This window comes from Mirounga angustirostris, unplaced genomic scaffold (assembly GCF_029215605.1).
Source record: "Mirounga angustirostris isolate CCGP_5_RB_7025 unplaced genomic scaffold, mMirAng1.0.hap1 SCAF_17, whole genome shotgun sequence".
NCBI lineage: Eukaryota > Metazoa > Chordata > Mammalia > Carnivora > Phocidae > Mirounga > Mirounga angustirostris.
Genome location: NW_026991725.1, coordinates 32,060,363 through 32,083,239, shown reverse-complemented (window position 1 = coordinate 32,083,239; position 22,877 = coordinate 32,060,363). Strand labels below are relative to the sequence as shown.

The following is a 22,877-nucleotide window of genomic DNA, read 5'->3' as shown; positions in this document are numbered from 1 at the left end:
GAGGTGGGGCTCTATCCCAGGACCCTGGGAGCATGACCTGAGCCGAAGGCAGACGCTTAACGACTAAGCCACCCAGGCGCCCCTGAATGATGTTGGCTCTTAAATCACTATGCTACTTGGATCTAAATGGATCGATATAAATGAGGCAATTTATAAAGTATCAATATTCACAATATACTGGAAATTACATGCTTGCAACTATTTAAACTTATCAATGAAATACTTCAAATGTTAACTTAAAAATGTATATGTGATAGGAGGGATTCATCTTCAAAATTCTTTCAAGGAGTACCAAAAAAGGACTGATTGACTGATTAGGTACTTTTGGACAACAGCCGTTTCATTGGAGCGATTAACTGCGCATGTTCTCAAGCCAGACCATATGGATTGAAACCGTGTCCTCATTTTCCCATAATGTTAGGCAAGATTCCCTTTTTTTTTTTTTTTAAGATTTTATCTACTTATTTGAGAGAGAGAGAGTGAGAGCACAGGTGTGTGGGAGAGGGCAGAGGCAGAGGAAGAAGCAGACTCCCCGCTGAGCAGGGAGCCTGACACGGGACTCGATCCCAGGACCCCAAGATCATGACCTGAGCCAAAGGCAGATGCTCAACCAACTGAGCCACCCAGGTGCTCCAGGACTCCTTTTTTTTTTTTTAATTGAAGTATAATTTACACATAGAAGTACACATATTTTCTAATATGAAATATACTTAATGTCACCAGCTCCTACATCAGGAAGCAGGAAAGTACTAGCACCCCAGACGTCCCCCTCATGCTTGCATAAATTTCTTAGCCTCTCGCTGCTTCTGATCCCTCATCTCTTAAATGAGGCCAACAATACCGACCCCACAGGGTTGTAGTGAGGCTTAGTGAACTAGTATCTGCAGAAATGTCAGCAGGAGCATGGCACAGGGAGAGCATTATGGAAGTGTTTGCTGTTGTCATGATTCTTGATGGTGACCAAGCCAGAGCCTCTCCAATTCCCTTTACCTCAGCCTGGCTAAAAGCCCCATGCCCTTGGGGTTCCTGGGCCCAGCAGAACACTTTGAGATTCTCAACACACAGATCCTTGTGGGAGGGACTTGAAGAAGACCACAATGTTGGACTCACAGCACAATCAGGGACAGATGACCCTTGGGTAAGTAACACACCCAGCCCAACATGAAATGTGCAGACTTTATTAGCTGTGAGATGTTCCACTGCCCAGTAGAGTCCCAAAGGGCATCACAGAACCATGAGGGGCAGAGTGGCTGGGGGCTGGAGCTCTGTGCCCTGATGTGTCTACTACAGAGGACACTTTCATCCCCAGCTGGTTCAAAGGCTCTTGGCAGGAGGTCTCACTAACCTTGGGTGCTGGGCCGTGAAGCGGTAGATAGTTCTGAGCCACAAGGTGATAGTACCCAGCTGAGAGCAAGGTTCTCATGCAGATCAGAAACTTCTTTCTTCAGTGACACCTCTGTCCTGTAAGCTACCTCTACCCCCAAGCCTCACCCACCCTCCACCAGGCCTACTGTCTAAACAGAGCCCTAGAGGAGTCTGGGAAAGTCCTGAGCCTCTTCACCCATGCCTTAGTGGGTCACTTGGGTTGGCAGTTTGTAGCTACAGTAGGAGAATAGTTTTCAGAGGCCCATTTGGCAGCTGTCTGCCTCCCCCAAATCCTTCACTCTCACCCACCTTCAATCCCCTCATGGTATCTTTTATCTTGGGGCTCAGTGGCTCTAACTCCCTGCCAATCCAGGATCTGAGCCGTGTCTCTGGAACTCCAGCTGCTGGGGGACCTGGCTGAGGTGTTCAGGAAGGGAAGGAAAGCGGGGACCACAGATGAGTCCCTGTACCTCCAGTGGATGAAGAGGTGAGGCCAGGGGTGACAGGAGCCCCTCAGGCTGCTCCTGTTCTGAGGATACTGTGAAAATTTTGTCTGTTGCCATAGCCAGGGGAGGCACCCTGGAGGAGGAATTCCTTTGCATCGGCCAACACTTGTTCAAGTCATCACAGCTTGGGACCTGGGGGGTGGGGGTGGGCAAGAAAGGGGGAGGCCACCAACTTCAGGGATGGGAACTGGCAGGAGCTGTGTCCTGTTGCCCTTGCCCCAGCTGTGGGATCTATGGTTGCAATCTGGGCTTTGCCACCGCCTGTCCAGGCTGCTTGTCAGGACATAAAGGAGGACAGCAGAAGCAACAGCTGCTCTCAGGCCACAGAGGCTCTGGGCTTGATGCCACATTGAGACCAAGTTCAGGGTGGGGCAGACATGCAGCTGCCTCCAGGAAAGCCCTTGGGGATCCCTTCATCTGCTCACCTGTTCAGGGGTCAGACCGCCCTGGGGCAGCCTAGTGCCTGGACTCTGAGTGGCTGAGACTACAGGAAACAAGGTCAGGTCATCGGAGGTAGGGGCTCCCAGAATGTAGCCAGTGTGACCCTGGGGCAGGGACTGCTGAAGGAGCTGTAGGATGTGGCTGAGGTCTGAGGACATGCGGGACTCCAACCTGCCACACAGAACAAGGTCAAGGTCAGGGTCAGAGTCAGCGTCAGGGTAAGGGAGAGCCATTCGGGTCCTGATGCAGCTCTCAATTTTGTAGCCTGCATGCCATTCCTGCTGGATAGAATGGCAGCCTGGGACCTCCCTGTAGCTACTTCCCTGCTACAATCCACAGCCCCTGCCGAAATTTCCCTTGGCACTGACTTCAATAATAACAGTGACCAGGCATTGTGCATACCTCATTTAGCCTTCATAGGGAGCTTTGGTACGGGTATTCTGATTATCCCCATTTCATGAAAGGGCAAACAGAAGCTCCGAATAGTTAAGTAACTTGTCCACATTCTTGCTGGTCAGTTGCAGAGCCAGGTTAGGAGCCCAGGACTTTAATGTCCAAGCCCTTACTCTACCACCGCAGCCCTGCCATCCACAGGCCACACCCCCTTTCCAAGGGCCTATGGAATTTGTTTCTGCATGAGGTTATGCCCCTCTTCCAAAAAGGCTCCCTTGGCCTTTTTTGGGGTTTCCTAGGACAAGCCATCCAAGGAACTGGGCTTAGTGACATAGGGAAGGGAAGGCCTGCAGCTAAATGGGGCTAACCATTCTAAAACCCACAGGGTACCCAGTGATGTCCCTGAGCCACCAAGAGGGGGCACCCGTGCCTAGCCCACTGCTGGGCCTGCTCTCTGCAGCCACCCCCATCCCTGGCCCACAGGACACTCACCTGTTCATCTGGGCCTGGAGCTGCTCTAGCCTGGAGCCTAGCTCCCGAGGCCAGCAGTCTGGGTCTCCCTGAGGGTTGGGGGGGCTGTGCCTTGGCCTGGGGGGCACTTCCTGCAGCAACTCTGGCCAGAGGCCAGATGCATCTGAGATGCTCAGGGAAGGGGCTGCGGCTGCAGGAGGGAAAGGGAAGCCTGAGCTTCAGTCTGGCTGGTTCCACAGGCATGACCTGGAGCAGAGCCCATCCCCTTCCCCTAACTGCCATGGGAACACAGGTTGGGAGAAGTGGATCTCCTTACCTGGGTGCCCTGGAGTACAAGGTCCTATCCCCACAGAGGTCTGGCTTCCAGTTCCCAGAAAGCTGTAACCCTGGGAAGGGGGCTGGGTGCCCAGCTTGGGGGCGCTGACTGGGTGGGGACTGTCCAGCTCTGGCCTCACTGTCCAGGGAGCTGCAGTCCAGTCACTCCCCTGGTGCCCTGATGTGAAACCCCAGGGGGCTGGCTTGTATCCACCCCTGGGGACAGCCCTCACTCAGGCTCTGAGCACACAGGGGCAGGAAGGAGATAAGGGTGTCTATTACTGAGCCTTGGAGAGGGAGCCCCTCTCCTCTCATCAAGGGGCTGGGGAGGTCTCTCCCAAGGTGAGGCAGATCAGGAAGGACCTGAAAGGGATAGGAGGCTGGGCAGGGGCTTCAGGCTGGGCTGGGGCTGACGCTGGTGGAGGCTGGCTTTGCTTACCTGACTGGTTGTCACCAAGGAAGAAGCCTTGGTGGTCCTGGGTGCCTGGAACTGGCTGGGGTGATGACTGCAAACCCCCACCTGCCTTGTGGGGAACAAAAGCATCAAGTAACAGGTACCAAAGCTGGGACAGGGTCTCTTTTTCCTCCCCTGCACCAGCCCCCCTCCTGTGGTCCTTGAGACAACTAGGTGAGAAAGTGGTAACAGGTGGCCAGGCTTCCCCTGATGCTCCAGGAAGCTTCCTGCAGGTTCTCCCCTGCGCTGGTGGGCAGGAGATTAACAGGGGCTTAGAGATGTGCAGACCTCCCCCCTCGCCACCAAGAGTCTTGGGAGAGGCAGCCTTGAGTAGCAAGATTTGGTGGGGTGCAGGGGGAGGGGGACAGAGGAGCTGTTCTTGCAGTCCTCCCTTTCCTGAATGCCCTGGTGCTCCCGTCCTTAGCTTGGGCTACTGGGGAGTTTCCTCTGAGGAGACTGGGTCTGGAATCCCCAATCCATCCAGGATACCCTCAGCAGCACCCTTGGCAGACCACCCTCTTGGCACTATGAAACTTGGGGGTACCCGGGGGCTACAGATGCCCAGGCCACAGAGACCACATCCGTCTTGCCCTAGGGTCCAGCCACTGAGCACTTGGGCCATCTGATGGCTCCTAGGGGCTAGAGCCCCCAAGGTAGCATCCTTACAAGACGTCTCCTAGACCAATCAGGTGGGGAGAGGAGAGACTAGTGGTGGGGAGAAGAGCAGAACGGACAGGGTGGGGATGGCTGTCCATAGCAAGAAAACCTGCCTCAGCGCCACCCTCCAGGAGCTGGGCGTGGGGCTTGAGCCGGCAGAGCCCCTCCTCCTGAGGCCGGGGGTGGGGGGCTCAGTGCCAGGGCCTCAGCCACTGCTGCCCCTGCCAGGCACGCCTGCCCCCTCCTTCGCACTAGCTGATTCCAGACCCCTCTGTCCATACAGTCCCTTCTGGGCCCTTCCAGTCTGTACTGGTTGTCCCACTCCTTGGTAACCCTGAGCTCCCCAGAAATTTGGTCTCCCCACACATCCTCATGACTTTCTTGGTTATTTAACTATGAGGCTCTTTATTTTCCCTGAGTTGTTTAAGTCTCTTCCACTGAGTGATCAGCTTGTGAGGAGAGGCTGCTCTATCTCTCATTTACACCCCTGGGACCTGGCACTGTGAGACCCTGGCTGCCAGACATCGCCCCCTTTCCAGCTGGGTGCCACGGGGTGGAAAAAGCCTCAGCTGTAGATTCGCACAGACTTGAGTCCACTCTTTGGCTCTGCATTTGACAGTATGGCTTCCTGTATGGCGGTTTGGCTTTGGTCAATGTATTCATCCTCTCTGACCCTCAATTTCTTCATCTAGAAAGTGGGGGAAATAACACTCTGTGCAAAGAGAAGACTAAATGAGATCATGTAAATGAAGCCGAGCTGGTGCTCGACAATTGGTAGCTGTCATCATACTCGGCATTATGTTGGCCACGGTAGACACAGAAGAAATTACAGTAAAGGACGCAGGATGGGGTTGAAAAGAAGGGAGGTGGTCGGGTGGGTCCCCTGAGGCCAGGCAGGCCAAGTGCTCAGCAGGCCCCATTGCCTGTTACCAGCTGGCGGAGGGCCACTCCCCGCCCAGGTCCACCCAACCCAGACTCACATCCCGCAGGTTGAAGGTGACTTCCAGCTTACTCCAGAAGCTGTCTGCAAATGCAGGGTACATGTCCAGCACCTCCAGCAGGTCTGCCCGCTGGATCTTGTGCAGGTCACAGTAGGTCAGGGCCCGCACATCTGCACTGGACTTGCCCGGCCGGGCGTGAAGGCTAACGGGCTCCCCAAAGATGTCATTCTTTCCTGCCAGCCAGAGGGGCAGGGGTCTCTCCAGGGTCTGGCTCCAAGCTCTCCTTGGAAGAGCCTCCCTGAGGGCCCCTTGATCATGAACTAGCCCCCCCCCCCTCCCCGGCCAACTTCAGAGATCCTGCCAGGCTGGGGCTTGGTGCTCAGGATCAAGCTCTGGGGACAAGGCTAGATGTGCTGGCTGGGGGTGGGGAGGGGTTGGAGGTGAGACCTGCCTTTTCATTTGTTCTCTGAACTCTGCAGAGAGCACATACCATCCTAGCATGTGGGTCTCTCCCAACACCAGTCTCCAGGCCCCTCAGGACCACCCTCTATCAGAATCTGCTCCCTTCCTATTTTCCATGTCTTTGGTACTGCCCCTATCCACCCCTCCACTCCAGGAGACAGTGGGCAGGAAGGGACACTAAAGGCTCCCTGCTCAACCTCTTCCTTGCTCCTCAGCCTGGTGGTGCTGTGAGTGCAGGGAGCCCAGGGCCAGGAGCCCCCTGTTGCCCCCAGGGCAAGGCCTGAGGCTTCTGTGTCTTTGTGTTCCCACTGCCTACTGTGGGGCCAGGTAACCAGCATGGCCCTGGCAGAGGAAGCCTGGGGAAGTCACTTCCCCTCTTTGGACCCCACTGTTCTCATCTCTAAAATGGGTATAACCATATCTGCCTTGCCTGCCCCACTGGACTGTCCAGAGGAACAGATGTGTTGCTTGAGAAACTGCCTCAAATAGCAAGAAGCACCAGACAGGTTGGTGCCAGGCGTTGGGGGGGACAGATGTCCCAGGGTGGACATAGGCTGGTGACACTTGGAGCATGTGGCAAGGGTAGGAGTCCCTCCTGGTGCCAGGCCCACTGTGCTGGTCACAGGATATAAGTATGAATAAGATGTTATCCCACCCACAAAGAGCCCCCAAAGCCCCACAAGACAGGCACCTAAGCCACCAACTAGTTTACACATCATCTATAGAGACTTAGGGCAGGGGAGAACCAAGAGCTAAGGAGGAGGAGGGGTTCAATCTACCAGGGATAGTTGAGGCAGGCAGGGAGTGCTTACAGAAGATGTGAAGTGGGGACTGGGTTGTGACAATGAGGGCTGGGCCCCCAGGAGAAAGGCAATCAGAGCAGAAGAAACAGCTGTGTGCTGCACAGTGAGGGCAGACAGAGGGTCCAGGGCTGGGGTGCCAGGGACCATGATTGCCTGACATCCACTCCCCACAGGGAAGTCCAACCCCTCAGCCTGGCAATAGGACCAGGACAATGGTGGATGGAAGCCAAGACCTGTTGTCCAAGAGAACAGGATCAAAGGTCACTCAAGAGGAGGGGACTGAGGTCCAAGGAGGGAAGAGACTCGCCAGAGTCACATATGAAATTCATAAGCTCAGAATGTGGGCAGCATTATAAAATGATGGTTATCCAGTAGGTGAAGGATTATGCTCTAATGTACATTTTCACTCAAGACAAAATGAGAGGATTTCAGGTCTCTAACTGAAACTTAGATTGGACTAGCTTCTTCATTATTAAATAGAATTATCATCCTTCCCACTTGGATGGCACTTCTAAAGTAGGCTGGGAGGGAGGGAAGGTTTCAAAGAGGAGCCCACGGCTTGAACTCAGTCTTGAAGGATGACCGGGGTCTGCCAGGCAGGTGCTCCGAGCAGAATGGCAACATGTGCAAAGGCAGCGAGGTGAGACAGAGACTGCAGGTTAGAGAACTCTAAGTAGTTTGGATGGCTGCAGCATGAAGTACCAGGGGGGAGGGTGGCAGGACTGGGGAGGACTGTGCATGCTGTGATCAGGGGTTTACATGTGTCCTGAGGGTCATGGGGAACCATGAGAAGATTTTGAGCAGAAGAGGAATATGCACAGATGTGAATTTCAGGTCACTGGCAGAAGATGAAGATGGAGTATGGGGGGAGACCACAGGGACACGGGAAAGGAGCTCTTGACATGTGCCCAGGGAGGATACGATGCGGGCTGGAGCCAGGCAGGGACAAGGAGACAGGGGTGGGACAGAGAGGTATTAATGAGGGTAACACACAGGAGTCTGTGGCTGCCTGGATGGTGGGGGTGGGGCAGGAAAGAAGAAGGGTGCTCCCTTGGTTGACTCCCAGATCTCTGACCCCAACAACGGACAGTTCACAGTGATGGGGATTCTGAAGGAGCAGCTTTTGAGGAAAGATGATGATTTCAGACACAGACATGTTGTTTGTTCTGCCTGTGGAATATAGGGTGGCCAGACCCAGGAAGGAATGGAATATTCTGGTCCAAGAAGAGATTGGGGCCAGGACAGAGCTCTGCTGGTGCTTGCGGATAGATGAGGCTGAGAGCGTGGGAGCAAGGAGGTAGCTCAGGTGAGGGTATTGGGTGAGGAAAAGAAAGCAGAGCCCACACTTGGCGGACACGAGCTGAGGGCAGACCAAAGGGAGGGGACTGAGCAGAGGAACTGGAGGGGGCCTGTCCAGTGGGGTTGGAGGAGAGCCAGCCACGGAGACCAAAGGAAGGAGAGGCTGACATCCTAATCAGGGTCTTGGGGTAGGCTGAAGTCAGGGACATGGCAAGAAAGATGAGAATCATCTCAGAGAGGTGAAGTGACCTGCTCAAGGTCACATGGTTGGTAAGTAGCGGAGGCTGAGCATGCCCCCAAATCTGTCCCCTGTCCAGTGCTCATATCCTTCCTCCAAAGTGTCTAGCTGTCCCTGAAGCAGCAGTGAATGAGACTGGGGTCCTCCCTCCACCCAAGACAAACCTTTGCCCTCTCACACTGAGCTCCCCAAGAGTGGAAGAAGGTAGGAGCCTTCTCCGACTTCAGAGTCAGACACATAGCCCTGGAATCCCTGTCTGGCCACTTGTCAGCATGACCTCTCTGAGCCTCTACTTCCCTATCAGGAAAAATGGAACCTATGGTAGAGGTTTGTTTTAAGGATTCAGTGGGCTGGGTAGGAGGAAAAAAAAAAAGAAGCTCTCCACCGTGCATGTGCACATGGCAGGCCAGTAAAAGGTGCCACCATCGTTTAGAATGGAGAAGTCCAGGCAGGACATCTCTGCTTCCACCCCACCCACCCATACCGGTCTGGCCCTCCCTGCCCGACCCACCTAGGATGGCCACGACCATGTCGTCGCGCAAGATCTCGATGGAGCCACGGGAGATGAAGTAGAGCGTGGAGAGCACGTCGCCGAGGTGCACCAGCGTGTCTCCGGGTGGTGCGTGCGTCGTCTTGAACTTGACGGCCAGTGCGCGCAGGCAGCCCTTGCTCGCTCCGCGGAAGGCAGGGAAGTGCTGCAGCAGCGCGCGGTGCAGGTGCAGACAGATGTCGGCCTGCAGGCACTCGGGGAAGCCTTTCAGCACCTGCGAGGGGCGCGGCCGCATCCACCGGGATGCGGCTGGGCCTGGGCCTGGGAGAACGGGGCGGGGGGGGGGGTGGGGAACGGGTGGGGAGGGGGCTGGGGGTGCCCTGTGCCCAGGGGACCTCAGCCTCCCCCCGGGGGCATTTAGCCAGAGCTGGGACTTGAGCTGGATCGCCTGCCCTGCCGCCCCCCCCCCCCCCGAGGTAGGGCGGCGGGGGCTCACCGCGTTCATGTCAATGCCGTTGGTGTAGGACCAGGCATGCTGGAAGTACTCTTCCAGGCGCTGCCGCAGCGGGTTTGGGATCTGGTGGAAGCGGATGAACTCCTTGACACGCAACATCTGCGTGTGGTAGCGCGCAGTGCCCGAATACAGGCGCTGGATGATGGCTGACACGTTGCCAAAGATGCTGGCGTACATGAGGGCTGGGGTGAGGAAGCAGGGGTGCGGGGAGTGAGCTCCTCCGTAGCCCCACCAGGCCACAGCACCCCAGGGCCTGCCCCAGACCTCCTTCTCCTTAGGAGCCCTCTGATCAGGGGCCCCTCTGTCCAGAGCCAAGTCAGAGCGCCCAGAACAGCGCCAGGGCACACAGAGGGACAAAAGGCCCTGGGCTTCCTGCCCTCCTCCCTCTGTGCTGTGTCTCTTGGCACCTTCCTGGGCCCAGAGGCCAGACTCCTGAGAACTAGGGCAATGATTTTCTTAGTACAGATTTGTTTTCCTCCTTCAAGTTGTAAAAAAAAGAAAAAAGAAAAAAAAAGGTATAATGAAGGGAAAACTCTTGGTCTCTGTTTTCACCCATTTTTTTTTCTTGTTTTTGTTTCTCTGGGCTTTCACATCTCTAAATACTCTGAACACGACAACTTAATCTACGTGTAAAATTCCACACTGACTCTTGTGTTGCTAGACGAGGGGTCTTGGGAAGCAGGCAGCACAGCGCAGGGCCTGGGGCACACACAGCCGGAGGAGCTGACCCCCTGCGAGAAAATTGGGTCTCTGTGTAATCCTTGGCAAGTTAGGACCTTCAGTCTCCCTGGTCTGTACACTGGGCTTGTAACATGGCCCCCACGAGGTAGTGATGAACACGAAGCATGCACCTTTGGCAAGCACTTACAAAAATGCCTGGGGGGCCAGCTTCATGAGTGTGTGACCTGTGCTAAGAAGGGCCCCATGCTTGGTTCCTGGCTCTGCTGTCACCATTCTGGAAACCCTTAAGACTTTTTAAGACCGTTTATGGTCCCCACATTTTCATTTTGTACAGGTCCCTGCAAATAATGTAGCTGGTCCTGGTACCTGGCACAGAGCAAGGGCTGTACGTGTGTTAAATTTTGTGTATCGTAGGTGAACACATGCAAAATTTCCTTGTACCGCATGCTTAGTATTTGCCCATCACACACAACGTTACTGTGTTATGTCTCATTACGAAACTAAAAATTGAACGCCATGGGTAAGGCCTGGGCATGAGGTGGCACTCACAGCCGATGAGCATGACGCAAATAGAGAAGACCTTCTCAGAGTTGGTGTTGGGTGAGACGTTGCCGAAGCCCACGCTGGTAAGGCTGCTGAAGGTGAAGTAGAGGGCCGTGACATACTTGTCCTGCACCGAGGGGCCGGAGGCTGGGTCACTCCCATTGTAGCGCTTGCCGAGCTGCGCGCCCAGGCTATCCAGCCAGCCGATCTTGGGCTCCAGGTAGGGCCGCTCCACGTTGCCGATGGCATACCAGATGCAGGCCAGCCAGTGTGCAATGAGCGCAAAGGTGCACATGAGCAGGAAAAGTACAGCTGCCCCGTACTCAGAGTAGCGGTCCAGCTTCCGTGCCACACGCACCAGCCGCAGCAGCCTCGCTGTTTTCAGCAGCCCGATCAGGGTTGTGGTCTGGAGGGGCAGGGAGGGGGCCGTAGAGCCGAGGGTCAGCCCTGGAAAGGCTGCACTTAGGGCCACATTTGTTCACTTGTGCATACGGTCACACAGTCATTCAACAAACACTTATAGAGAACCTGCTCTGGGCTCTTGGACAGTGCAGCACAGAGCAGCACAGCGGAGGACCTTAAGGAGCTCTCAGCCTAAAGCTCCAAATAGTGTTATGGTTGTGAGGACAGAAGTCCAGGGGAGCACAGAGAAAAGAGAGGTCAATTCTACGGTGCAGGGCAGGGGAGGCTTCATAGAGGAGGTGACCCATGAGCTGAATCTGGAGAGATGAGGCTGAGTCTGCAGGCAGACAGGAGGCAGAAGGAAAGGCATTCTAGGCACAGGGAGTAGAACGAGCCAAGCAAGGCGTGGAGGCGTGAAACGTCACAGCCCACACGGGAAACCAAGTGAAGTGTTGCAGCGTGGAGTGCGGGGTGGAAGATGGTGGAGTGGTGAGAGACGAGCCTGGGAGGTGGGTGGGCAGGGGCTGCTCCTGTGGGCCTCAAGGTCCAAAAAGACTTTGGCTTTTATTTCAAGCCACTGGGAAGCCACCGAAGGTTCTATAGTCTCAGATAAATGATCTGAAACTGGTCCTGGCTTCTGTGGGGAGGAGTGACACTGGCAGGGGCAGGGCTGGGGCAGAGGTGGGTACGGGGGCCGCTCAGTGTTCTGGTAGGGCAGTGGGGGTGGAGAGGAGGGGAAGAGATTGGCTGGAAGTGGGTGGGCATGGGAGCAGGGAGTGTTGATGGACCCCTCCTGCTGGACAGGCCGTTGAGGGGGTGGCTGGTACACAGAAGGCAGAGCTGATTTGAATGGAAAGCTGATCCCAAGGAGGTGGGGCAAAAGGACATCGTGGGACTAGAAGCCATGAGAAGAGCCTTCAAATACCTTCATGTCAGCTGTAGGAAGCGAGTGGGCATAGTGGAGGGTCTGGGCATGACAGAGGGGTCAGGCTGCCGTGCGGAAGCTGCCTGTGGATTCCCTTTCTGACTCCAGGGCAAGTGTGCTTTAGAAGCCAGCACAGGGGCTGGGACTACAGAAGTGCCCATCCCAGAGGGGGCAGCATCCTGGAGCACAAGGAGGGCATCCAGGCCTAGGGTACAGCCTCGGCTGGTCCTTCTCTGGGGCTGGGAGACGACACATGCTTGAGGCCCCCTTTCTACCCCCACCTGCTTTGGCAAAGGTACCCAATGCCAGGTGCTCTCTGCACCCAGGACCGTGGGGCTGGGAGGCCGAAGGGCTGGGACACGGGGGATGGCCACAGCAGCTGGCCTGAGTAGGGTGTGCTCACCTCATCAGAGCCAGTGCGGAAGATGAGCAGGTCGAAGGGGATGGCGGCCACCATGTCGATGAGGAACCAGCCTTTGAAGTAGTGGACAGCAATGCGGCGAGGGTGGCTGACCACCTCGTCGTTGGTGTTGACGTAGGTGGTGCGGAAGTTGATGACAATGTCCACAACGAACATGATGTCTACGATGAGGTCCACCACGGTGAGTGGACTACAGGTGTAGCCGCAGTCCACGCGTTGAGACTCGTCCTGGTCACTGAGCAGAAAGGCGGCTGAGTAGGGTGTGAAGACAGCCGTGTAGATGACCAGCAGCAGGATGAGCCAGTCCCACACGGCCTTGAAGGGGCTATAGTGCAGGAGGGTCCCCCGGTGGATGCGTGGTGCCTGCAGCTTGTATTCTGGCAGCACGTCGGCGCCCAGGGACAGGACCTGGGGGTGGGGGCCGTAGGGAAGTCAGCAGGGTGTCCATCACTAGTGAGACAGGTCTGGGAGGGATGAAGACTTTAGGGTGAGGCCTGGGGAGGGGGATCTGGGACAGGGTGGGTGATGAGGGCTGTGGAGGGCAGAGGGGATGAAGCAAAGATGGGGTGGAGCCTGTGTGAGGCAAATTCATAAGGGGACAGGTGTGTTGGGAGGAAGTGCAGAGAGGAGACCGGATACAGAGGGAAGGACGCAGCTCTGTTGCCTAGGGACCCCAGGCTGGAAGCTCACCAGCTCCCTCACAAACGGGCCAGCCTGGAGTGGAGACAGGGCTGGGGGAGGGCGGGGTGGGAGGGCGGAGGAGAACCAGGCTCAGGGTCATCTGTGGGCATGTTCCAGAGAAGAACCTAGATCGAAGGGGTAGCTCGGGGTTCGATCCTCTCTGGTGGGTTTGGGAGGTTCCCAGTGGTCAGGATTCCTGATGGGAACAAGTCACTCCCAGAATAACCTCTTCACTCCTATGGAGCCTAGACCAGGGAGGGGCCTCCTTGGGGCCAACTCACAGAGCCTTCCATGGGAAGAGTCAAACTTGGGGTCATGTAGCTAATCTGAGCCCTCGACGGGTCCTGGGCACCAGGAAGCCCCGACTATTTTGCACATGTACCAGGGTGTTTTGCTCATTACTTTCAGCTGAGCCCCCTTTGCTCTGCCCCTCCCACCCCTGCCTCTGAAACTATGGCCAACATAGGGTCACCAGGCCCAGCCCAACATGCCCAGGCTCTGGCCAGCTACCCAACACAAGAAATAGCTGGGGCATCAGGAAGGGCATGTGTTTTGAAGCCAGCCAGACCTTCCAGATTGATCCCAGGCCTGATATTGCTATATGAATTTTACGACCTCTATGAGCCTCAGGTCCCTCATCAGCTGAATGGATAACAAAGCACAACCAACTGCAGGTGAGATGGTGCATCTCAGTGGCACCTACTGGTCTACGATAATCCCTCCTCCCCACGCATCCTATGTCAGGCTTTGCCCCAACAGGATGGAGCTTGAGGAGTGGCCCACTGACCCCACCACCACCACTGGATAGGCCCTGGCAGATGGCCCCTGTTTGAGCAAATCTGCAATACAAGGTTCTGACCTTGCAAACCAGATCCATTAACAGATGAGGTCACAATAAGGAAGGTCCATCAGAGGGCTGGTTTCACCCTGTGGCTCCCTGATCAGCCATCTAAACCCCTAAAAGGGGTCACAGGGCTCCCACCTAACAGTGACCCCCTACTCTGCCTTCAGGCCTCAGCTCCTATTCTGCCTCTCAGGAAGCCTCCTCTGACCCTCTTTCTTGATTTTTCTCCCTGTCTCCCGTAAACATCCCTGAACACAGTTATTCTCCACTAAACAATAGGCCATCTTATATGCCCAGCACTTAGTCCACATGGGGGCTCAACTAAAGGGAGCGACCTCAGCCAACTGAGCTGAATGAGCACTGAGAGTCTGGGTCGCCATAGCTACTCCTCTCCTTCCCTGGCTGCTCAAGACCACACTATGATGGAACCCCAAAGCAGAGGGCCTGGGAGGGAGGCAGCAGGAATTCAGAGGGTGGGGGGGGTGGATGAGAAGAGAATGTCCACTTCCTTAGGGCCCCAGACAGGGGTGCCCTCACCCCCACCACACAGACCTCCCTAGTTTCCCACTGCTTCTGAAGCCAGCATGAGGGCCTTTCCCAGTGTTGCCCAGAGCTGCAGGGTCCTCAGGAGGTAGGAACTCAGGTGTGAGGGCCCAGCCCTCTGAGCCCTGGTTGAGGCCCGGGTGACTTCCCTACTCTGGGCCCAAGCCAGCCCCCTCCCCTAAGCTCTGTCAGGCACCTCTCCTACCTTAGGGCCCTTACGGAGTGAGCTAGTAAAGCCAAGACCAGCTGGGGCGGGGAGCAGGATAGGAGCAGGTGGGTTGGTGGAGCAGGGACCACAGGCCCCAGCCAGGCCTGTCAGTCTTCATGGGCAACTTTCCAGTCTAACAACCCCCATCACTGCTGTGCCAACCTGAGGGTCCTGGGGTGAGTGGCCCCGGCGGGGTTCCCGTGGTCAGGGCCACGCTGCCTGACCTGTGAGGGCCCAGCCCTGCAGCCTGGGATGCTTCCTTCCCAGAGTTCTCACGTTTGGGGTGGGGCTCGGTCACAGGGAGTTTCCATCCCACCTGATCCATCACAGGTGAAAGGGGGCACAGGTGAAAGGAGGAAAAAGAAATGCCCCCATCCCCCATGAAGGCAAAGCCTCAGAGAAAGCTGGGTGGACGCCCTCTCATGCCTCCCACCCCCATGACCTGTATTTCCTCGCTCAGGCCTGGCCTAGTCCCCCTTGATGCCTCCTGGGGACTGCATTACTCAATGTCAAAAGGGTCCTCAGAGACCATGTAGTCCAACTCTCTCCACGTGAGAGCCCTGGGGCCCAGAAAGGGGATAAAATTATTTGTCCAAGGTCATACAGCAAGTCAGAGGCAGGACTCTGGTCATCTGAACCTCAGGCAGGGCTCTTCTAGGGTTTCCCTCTAGAATGGTGGGGGGACCTGGGGCATCAGGCCCTATGCAAAGGCACATTGGGGTCAGCTGAAACAGAAAACCCAAGAAGGTTGGCCTTGGGCTGGCTAAGGAGGGGCTTAAGGGGAGGGAGGCATTCAGGGCATGATCCCCAGGAAGCTGCTCAAAGAGAGATTAAGATGCCAGGGCCAACTCCCCTCTGCCTGGCTGGCGGGAGGATCCAGTTGGGGTTGGGGGTGGGGGTAGGGAACAGGGACAGGAACAGGGCCCTCCATCCTTCCTCTTCTTCTCCCCTCAGTATGGCTGACACTCCTCTCTCTGCTTCTCCTTTTCTGTGACCAGCAGAGGCTTGAATAGGCCCCTCGTGGTGGCCTGGGTGTCCCCCCATCCCAGGCTGCTCCAGACCTAGGATGTGGCACTATTCACAGGCTCTGTCTATACCGACCTCTGCTGGCTCTACTGTCAAGATGGTGGCCTCTAGGTGGGCCTTTAGGTCTAAAGAATCAGACTCTGGCAGGACAGGGGGCTTGGGGCTCAGACCAGACACCAGGGAGCTGGACAAGCTGACTGCCTCTGCCATCCCCAGCGCCAGGCCTGAGAAGGGACCCTTGAGGCCCAGCACAGCCACACCCACCCTGCCCTGCAGCCCGCACCTGGGTGACCTTCTCGGTGACGTTCTGGGTCCGCTCCACCACCTTGTGTGGTGCAATGATCTCGATCTCCGTGGTGGAGCCTGAGCGGTGCTTCTCCAGGTTGAACTCCACGAAGTTGAGCGTGAACTGTGGGATCTGGCCAATGGTCCTGTACTTGACCCTGCCTGTGCCAGGCCCCTGTGCACCTGGTCTGCCATGAGAGCCCTCTGCAAGCAGGCCCAGGGTCAGTGCAGCCAGGGCCAGGGGACCAGCTGCCCCATCTGGTATCCCCAACTCACCCTTCCCACCACCACTTGCACCCCACCTCACCGGAGCCCAGGAAGCTCTGGGACAGCAGGTACTGGGACAGGCTGCGGTGCTCACTTTTGGCCAGGAGCTGGGCCAGGTCCTCGAAGTTGAGGATGAACATGATAACGGCCCCATCCTCATTCTTCACGGGCACCACGTCCACCAGGCAGCGGAAGCTAGAGGCTGCAAACATCATTGGGAGGGGTCACAGAAGGGATCCTTTCCTGCAGTAACATGGCCAGGGGAAGCCAGGGAGGGGGCTGGGTTAAGGTCAAGTGAAGGGCAGCCACGGGACTATTGGGCAGAGGGTTGGTGATGCTGCCCAGCAGGTGTCCCACCCACAGGGTAGAGGTGGGGAGAGCAGCTTAGCTGCTCATTAGGAGATAATGTAGCATCAGGCCCAAGTCCATACTCAGCTCTCCGCTCAGGGCTTAACCTTGAGGTTTGCTTCCACTGTAATTAAAGCTGAGCAGATGGGGTGGATTAAGTGGGGAGGTGAGGTCGGGCATTCTACCCTCATGTAGCTCTGGCTGGCCCTGGGTTCAGCTCCCATATTCCTATCAAACAAAGATGCCCCGCTCCCTCAGTGCTGGAAGGAACTCTTGGGGAACATGCTAAGTACTGTGCATGGAGTCAGTTGGCAATTTAGGCCTCAAGATCCATGGTGGTGCTCTGTGGATCCTCAGGTGGAGCAGACATTGACCCCCACTCCTCCGTTCTGCAGAGCCTGGGGTTCTGAGAAACTGACTGGCTAGGGCTGAAAGGGGACATGGAGTGGGGCTCTCTGAGCTCTCAGCACATAATAGCTTGGAGAGGAGAAGGGACAGGTCCAGGATGAAGACACTGGAGTGAAGCCCAGGCTGCTGCCCCAGGCCTTGAAGGCGCTCGGGGTCCCAAGGCAGAGGTGCTGGGACTGAAGAGCAGGCAGGACAGTGGCCTGGGGTCTGGAGAGGGAGAGAGATGGCAGTGTGGGGGCAGGCCAGGCCCCTTCTGCCACTCTCACACCCTCTTGGGCAGCTTAGACCTAGCCGTTGGCCCTCTGTTCTGTCTTGGCTTCAGGGTCTCCCCCACTCCATGTAGGTGGATGGGAAAAATCAAGGCTAAGACAGCCACATACCCCCAGAGCCCAGCCTCTGGGCTGAGAGGGTGGGTGGGTGCCCCATAATCCCCCTCTCCCTGGTACCCAGTGGTCCCATGTCCGTCAGCTCAAACTGTTGGTGGGTATCAGGCCCAAAGGGCAGGATGTTAAGAGCAGGGGCCTCAAGTAAATATGCAAATCAGAAGGCAGAGCTGCCCTCCCTGAGGGCAGGTTTAGGTCTGCCTCATGTGTGAGGGGTCAGTACCTGTCCCAAGTGTTGTGTGTTGGTTGAATGAACGAAAGAATGTATAAATGTGAGTGGGCGGGAGGCCGGCTGGCAGGAGCATTGTTACTTTGGGGTCCATTAGGATCTCGCTTCCCCCAAACTGCCTCCTCACACCATTAGCCCTGGGGTACAGCTGAGCAACCCTCATCCTCCCTCCCACCTTTTCTTCCCTGGGAACAGGAATCTCCTGGATCAGATTCCCCGACTCCCAGGCACCAGGCACCCATCTGTCAGCTGCTGCACTGGGCCTCAGGGGAGACATCCACACCGAGGAGAGGCCACCCACCTGCCTCTGTGACCACTCCTGGGCTCACAGGGCTGTAGGCTCAGCCTCCCAGACCACAACCTGACACTCCTGTCAGCCCGGGACACGGTGAGCCTTGGATACTGGGACCTAGGCAGGAATCGTCGTTGGCCAATGGTCCGAGACATCCCCCCCCAAGCCAGACTGTCTCCTCACTCTCTGGCACTACAGAAATCTGGCCTGGGAGAGGGCAGGGAGAGGGCAGAGCTGCGCAGAGGAGCAGGGCCTCCAGGCTCTCTATGCTGCTGGGGACCATAGAGGCCCAGTCTTCAAGTGGCACCCACTGATGCTCTCTTTGGAGAACTGAGGCTGGGAACAGACCAAAGACCCGTCATATCAGTGACGGCTGGAGGGGAGTTATGCATGGCATCCCATGCCCGACCTTCATTCTTGTTGCCTGTAGGGTGGGCAGAGATAGGAGACTGTGAGGATTTAGATGAGTTCCGAGCATTCTTTTCCCACAACCCTAGGCTGTCCTTGCTCACAAGTAACTGTGTCTGGGTGACCAGAAACAGATGGGTGTGTTGCCCCAGGTTGTGCCCAGGCCTGGCAGTGTCCCTGTGCTCTTGCTTCATGCTGGAGGGGGCGCCACAGTCTCCACCTTTTCTCCCTTCCAGGGGCTCCTTCCAGCACCCACCTCATCTCTGACCAAGGGCAGCAGATTTGTCTGCCCCCTGGGACACAGCTCTTCTCTCTGCTCTTCCCTGCCTCCTGGATGTGCTTCTTCCTTCAGTTTCCCATCGCTCCCACCCCCTGCCCCCTGGCCCTTGCTCCTCCTCTGCACAGCCTCCTAGTTGTCTATCACCCCCATCTCTTTATGCCCACCCCATCCAGGGGTGCAGGGGGCCTTCAGGGAGAAGCTGGTACTGTAGAAAGCTGCCACTAAGAGGGTAACAGGGGAGGGTGGCCTCCTGCTTGGTGCTTCTGGCATGCATGAGTGAGTATGTGGAAAACACTGAGGCCTCTGACCTCAGCCCTTACCCTGTCCTCATCCAGAGCTGAGGACTGGAGGAGCCCAGGCATCCTCTAGTGTGGCTTGGAGATTAGGAGAATCTCTGGTTTGGGGTCATTAGTGAAGAGGGCCTGACAAAGGCAGGCAGGGCTAGGCTCCTCTGGCAGGTGCCCAGTGGGAGCAGACAATGAGGTGGGGGAGATCTGAGTGCTCTCCATCCCTCCCTCCAGACTCTCATTAGTTCTAGTCTTGTGACTGTCCCCATTCCTCCTTATCTGTTATATTCTTACTTTCCTTAGTAAAGGCAGATTGAGGAAGAGTCAGGTTCTCAGGGGTCTCTGAGTCCTGTCTCATGGGGTAATTTTTGCCAGGTGCCCCGGCTTCTTTGAATCCAACATTGTGCAGCTGTATAATGTGGAAATAAATGAACACAGACCTTTCATTTTGACTTGAAGAACCGTCAGTGGATTACTCTTTTAGAGGAAAAGAGGATTATAAATAAACCAGCTAGAGTTCTGGTCAGGACCCCTTTCTACCTCCCTGGCATCAGGGGGAGGTGGTGAGAAGAGGTACTGACTGGAGGAGAGAAGAAATCGCCATTAGGATGCCTGTCAGGAGGACTAAAAGATGTATGTAAATATGATAAAAAAAGAATCAGGTGGTCAGAGTGGACCATAGATGAACATAAGTTATCTGAGCACCACATCCTTTCCTTAGGGTAATGCAGGCCAAGAAGCTATCTTTTCTGGGTTTCAGGCCATTCTCAGGTAGGTCGAAGGGGTCAAACGCTTGGGTAACAGGACAGAGAAGGGCTTAGGATTGGGTGGCATAGGCTGGGATTTGGGGGCATCAGATATGTGGTAATTTCCCATTTTCACACAGGACCAGCCTCCAACACTAAGTCCTGGAGTGTCTTCTGATGGCTGGAGGACCCCAGCAGGGTTCTGAAGATCTGAATCCTGATCTCAGAGGGCCAAAGCCTGGTCTTGATCTCTGCCCCCTGCCCAGGCACATGCAGGGTGCTGAGGAGACCCTAAGAGACCTGATCTGACATCCCTAGGAGTCTGAGATCAGCCCATACCACTCTGGGGCCCAGGTAGAGCTCTGGGGTCAAAGAGAAGGACCTGTTGTCCCTCCCCATTTCCTGCTGTCCCATCCTATTCCTGGGGGACCCTTCTCACTCCCCTGACTGTCACCTCCTCCTTGCAATGATGTGAGGAGGTGAGGTCACAGCTTTTAAAAATATTCTAACTTCATTAACCCCGTGAGTGCTGCTAAACTAAGCCAGATTCTTCCTAGACCCCTAATCACTACGCCTGCATCCACTTGGTTGGCAGCAGCAGGAGACAGTCAGGGAGACAGCCAGGACCCACCCATGAAGTACCCTAGAAGCCCTTAAACACAAACATGCACGCACATACACACACATGTTCACATTTGCATTCATGTTCTACACACACCCCTGGCCCCTAGGACCCAGGTTCTTCTCCAGAAGTCTGGCCTCTGAGCAGAGGCAGTTGGGGTCCTTTCTCCCTTCTTGGGATTACTCAGAATAAATATCTCAAGGAAAGAATCCAGAGACTTGGGTTCTGGCCACAAATTGGACCCCAACAGTAGGACCTTGGGCAAGTCCCTCCTTTGTCTTGGGCCTTGGTTTCTTCATCCATGAAATGAAGGGATTTATCTAAGCCAGTGGTTCCTCAACTTGGCAGAACATCAGAACCGCCAGGGAGATTTCTCCAAATGCACCTGCTTTGGTTTCAACTCACACCTCTGAGTCAGCCTCTCTCTAGGGAAGGTGTGTTTTGGAAAACATGCCCCAGGTAATTCTGATGCAGAACCAGGGTGGGGGGCCATTAAGTGATTTCAAAGGGACTTTCAGGATCCTAGCTCCCACTCATGTCTCCCTTCCCTCTCACCCACTGTCTGAGACTCTGAGGTCCTAGGGGCAGAGTCTTAAAGGGCCACAGAGCTCTGTCCTCAGCTCCTGCTCCATGCTTCTGTTCTGCTTGCAATAAACATGGGCTGGCAGTAACATCCCAAACTGCATGAGCCTCTGGGTACGGGCAAACTCCAGACTCTATCTCCCCAAGGATCTGGGGCTGGGTGAGACAGGTCCACTCCTGTTTACCAGCCAGTAGCCCCCAAGCCTTGCCTGCCCACAGAGGCATTGAGGGGGTGACTCCTCCTCTAATCCCCAGAGCAGACGGAGATGAGGAAAGGTTAATTTTCATTCCAGCTGCCTGACAGCTGGGGCTGACAGTACAGAGTGGGCAGCCAGGAGACTGCGGACATGGGGGAGGGATGGTAGAGCGGGAGGCCCTGCCTGGAGTGAGGATCAGTCTGTGAGTCAGCCTGGTCCCCAGCTTTGGAAAAGGACCTCAGAAGGCATTGAATTCATTGCCCTTTGCTCCCCCCGTGCAGATAAGGAAACTGAGGCGCAGAGAGGGGCAGGATTTGTGGGGGCCTCTGGTCCCTGGGTCAGTGCCCTCCCGATGGCCACTCTGGCTGGACAAGAGAGGGGCCGAGTCAGCCCTGCAGAACCTGTGGGCCGAGGGAGCCTCACCATCCTTGCGGTAATAGAGGATGTCCACCTTGCACTCCTCGGTCCCCAGCAGGGCCTGTGCTAGGCGGGACTTGGCGCTGCGCGGAGTATTGGGGCCTGTGAGGAAGTCGCAGGTGCAGGGTCGCTGCATCACCTCCACTCGGGAGTAGCCGAAAAGTTCACAGAAGCCGTCGTTGCAGTAAATGATGGCACAGTTCTCCATCTGCGCATTGGCTATCAGGAACTTCCGACCTGGGGTGGGATGCGGGAAGCCCATGGCAATGAAGACTGGGCAACAGGGGGCGGAAAGATCATAGGGATTCTTGGTAGCAGTGAGGGGGTGTCTAGATGAGGGAGCAGAGCAGTAACCAGAATGAGGGAGAGAAGTCAGGTCTGGCACGGGTGGGAAGACCTAGGAGGCCAGAGTCACGGGGGATGGTCATGCAACTCTTGAAAGTAATGAGGGTGATGGTAAGGATGGGGGATCAGAACGGTGACCAGAGAAGTGGGGGAGGGGAAGTCAGGCCTGGGGGTCGTGGGAAGACCAGGGCAGTAATGGGGTCAGTGAAGTGGGAAAGAGGCCCAAGGCTTCCTGGAGTCAGTGTAGGGTGTCAGGAGGAGGGAGCAGGGATGTGAACAGATGGGGCCCAGGCCTGGCGAGAGCTCCTAGAAAAACTAGAGTGGCTAGGGTCAGGAGGTGAAAAGGAGGGATCAAGGAAACCTCTGGAGGAAGTGGGGGGGGTGTCAGGAGGAGGAAGCAGGACAGTGATAGAAGGGAAGGTCAGCGATTGGGGTGCCAAGAAATCAACTCAGGGGAGGGGAGGCGCTGCCCTCTGCCTCTTCTGCCCCAGAAGAGAGCCTGGCATTTGAGGTAAGTGGGGCTCGCTGGAACAGAAGGTGTCCGGGGACATTAAAGCAAAGGATTTTGCATTCAGCATCAGTACCCCCCACCCAACTCCAGGCAAAGTAAGTAAAGGGGCCTCGCCACTCCTGCCACCGAACGAGGAGTTCAGATCGGCCCCCACGTCAACGCATACACTCACTCTGGCCCTCGAACTTGCGGATGATGGTGTCCAGGTACGTGTTTTGGGGCGCGACGTGGCCCCTGCGGACAGGCATCTTTCTGTGGCAGCCTCCGCCAGGAGCCACCAGAGTCCCGGCTCCCTGCGTCTCCGTCTGTCCTCGGGCTCAGCGGCGGCCGGTTCCGGGTGGGCGCCGCCCCCGGAGAGGGCCGCGGGGCTCCGTGCCCCGGCTGCCCGCCTGCGCCTACCCTCTGCTGCCCTGCTCGGCCCTCGCAGGCCGGCCGCTGCCGCGCCTCACTCCCCAGGCGCCGGCCCTGGAGCTGTCCGCGCCGCGGTGCTGAAAGAAGCCGCGCGGCGGCGGGGCGGGGTTCGCGGGGCGGGGTTCGCGGGGCGGAGGCAACTTCTCCCGGACCCGACGGGGCAGGGGCGGGGCCCTGACTCCTAGGGGGCGGAGCTGGGCAGAAGTGCAACACCAGGAATGGGTCTGGGCTCCTCT

General features: G+C 56.4%; 1 protein-coding gene across 3 annotated transcripts; it reads right to left on the bottom strand.

The window, feature by feature from the left end:
• Window positions 1-1,718: 1,718 nt before the first annotated feature.
• On the bottom strand, window positions 1,719-22,478 carry KCNH6 (potassium voltage-gated channel subfamily H member 6). Of its 3 annotated transcripts, none has more exons than XM_045888021.2 (14): window positions 22,403-22,478; window positions 21,381-21,611; window positions 16,216-16,377; window positions 15,907-16,112; window positions 12,304-12,729; window positions 10,580-10,979; window positions 9,332-9,531; window positions 8,857-9,109; window positions 5,583-5,776; window positions 3,927-4,015; window positions 3,493-3,611; window positions 3,198-3,366; window positions 2,297-2,483; window positions 1,719-2,003 (listed from the first exon to the last, which is right to left on the bottom strand). In XM_045888021.2, exons 1-14 carry the CDS (start codon window positions 22,476-22,478, stop codon window positions 1,719-1,721), a joined length of 2,997 nt encoding a protein of 998 aa, XP_045743977.1. The 3 variants fall into 3 exon arrangements, with proteins under 3 accessions (XP_045743977.1, XP_045743979.1, XP_045743978.1); XM_045888023.2 differs by lacking the exon at window positions 3,493-3,611 and having other exon boundaries at window positions 3,931-4,015; window positions 10,580-10,665; window positions 10,825-10,979; XM_045888022.2 differs by lacking the exon at window positions 3,493-3,611 and having other exon boundaries at window positions 3,931-4,015.
• Between the last annotated feature and the right edge of the window lie 399 nt (window positions 22,479-22,877).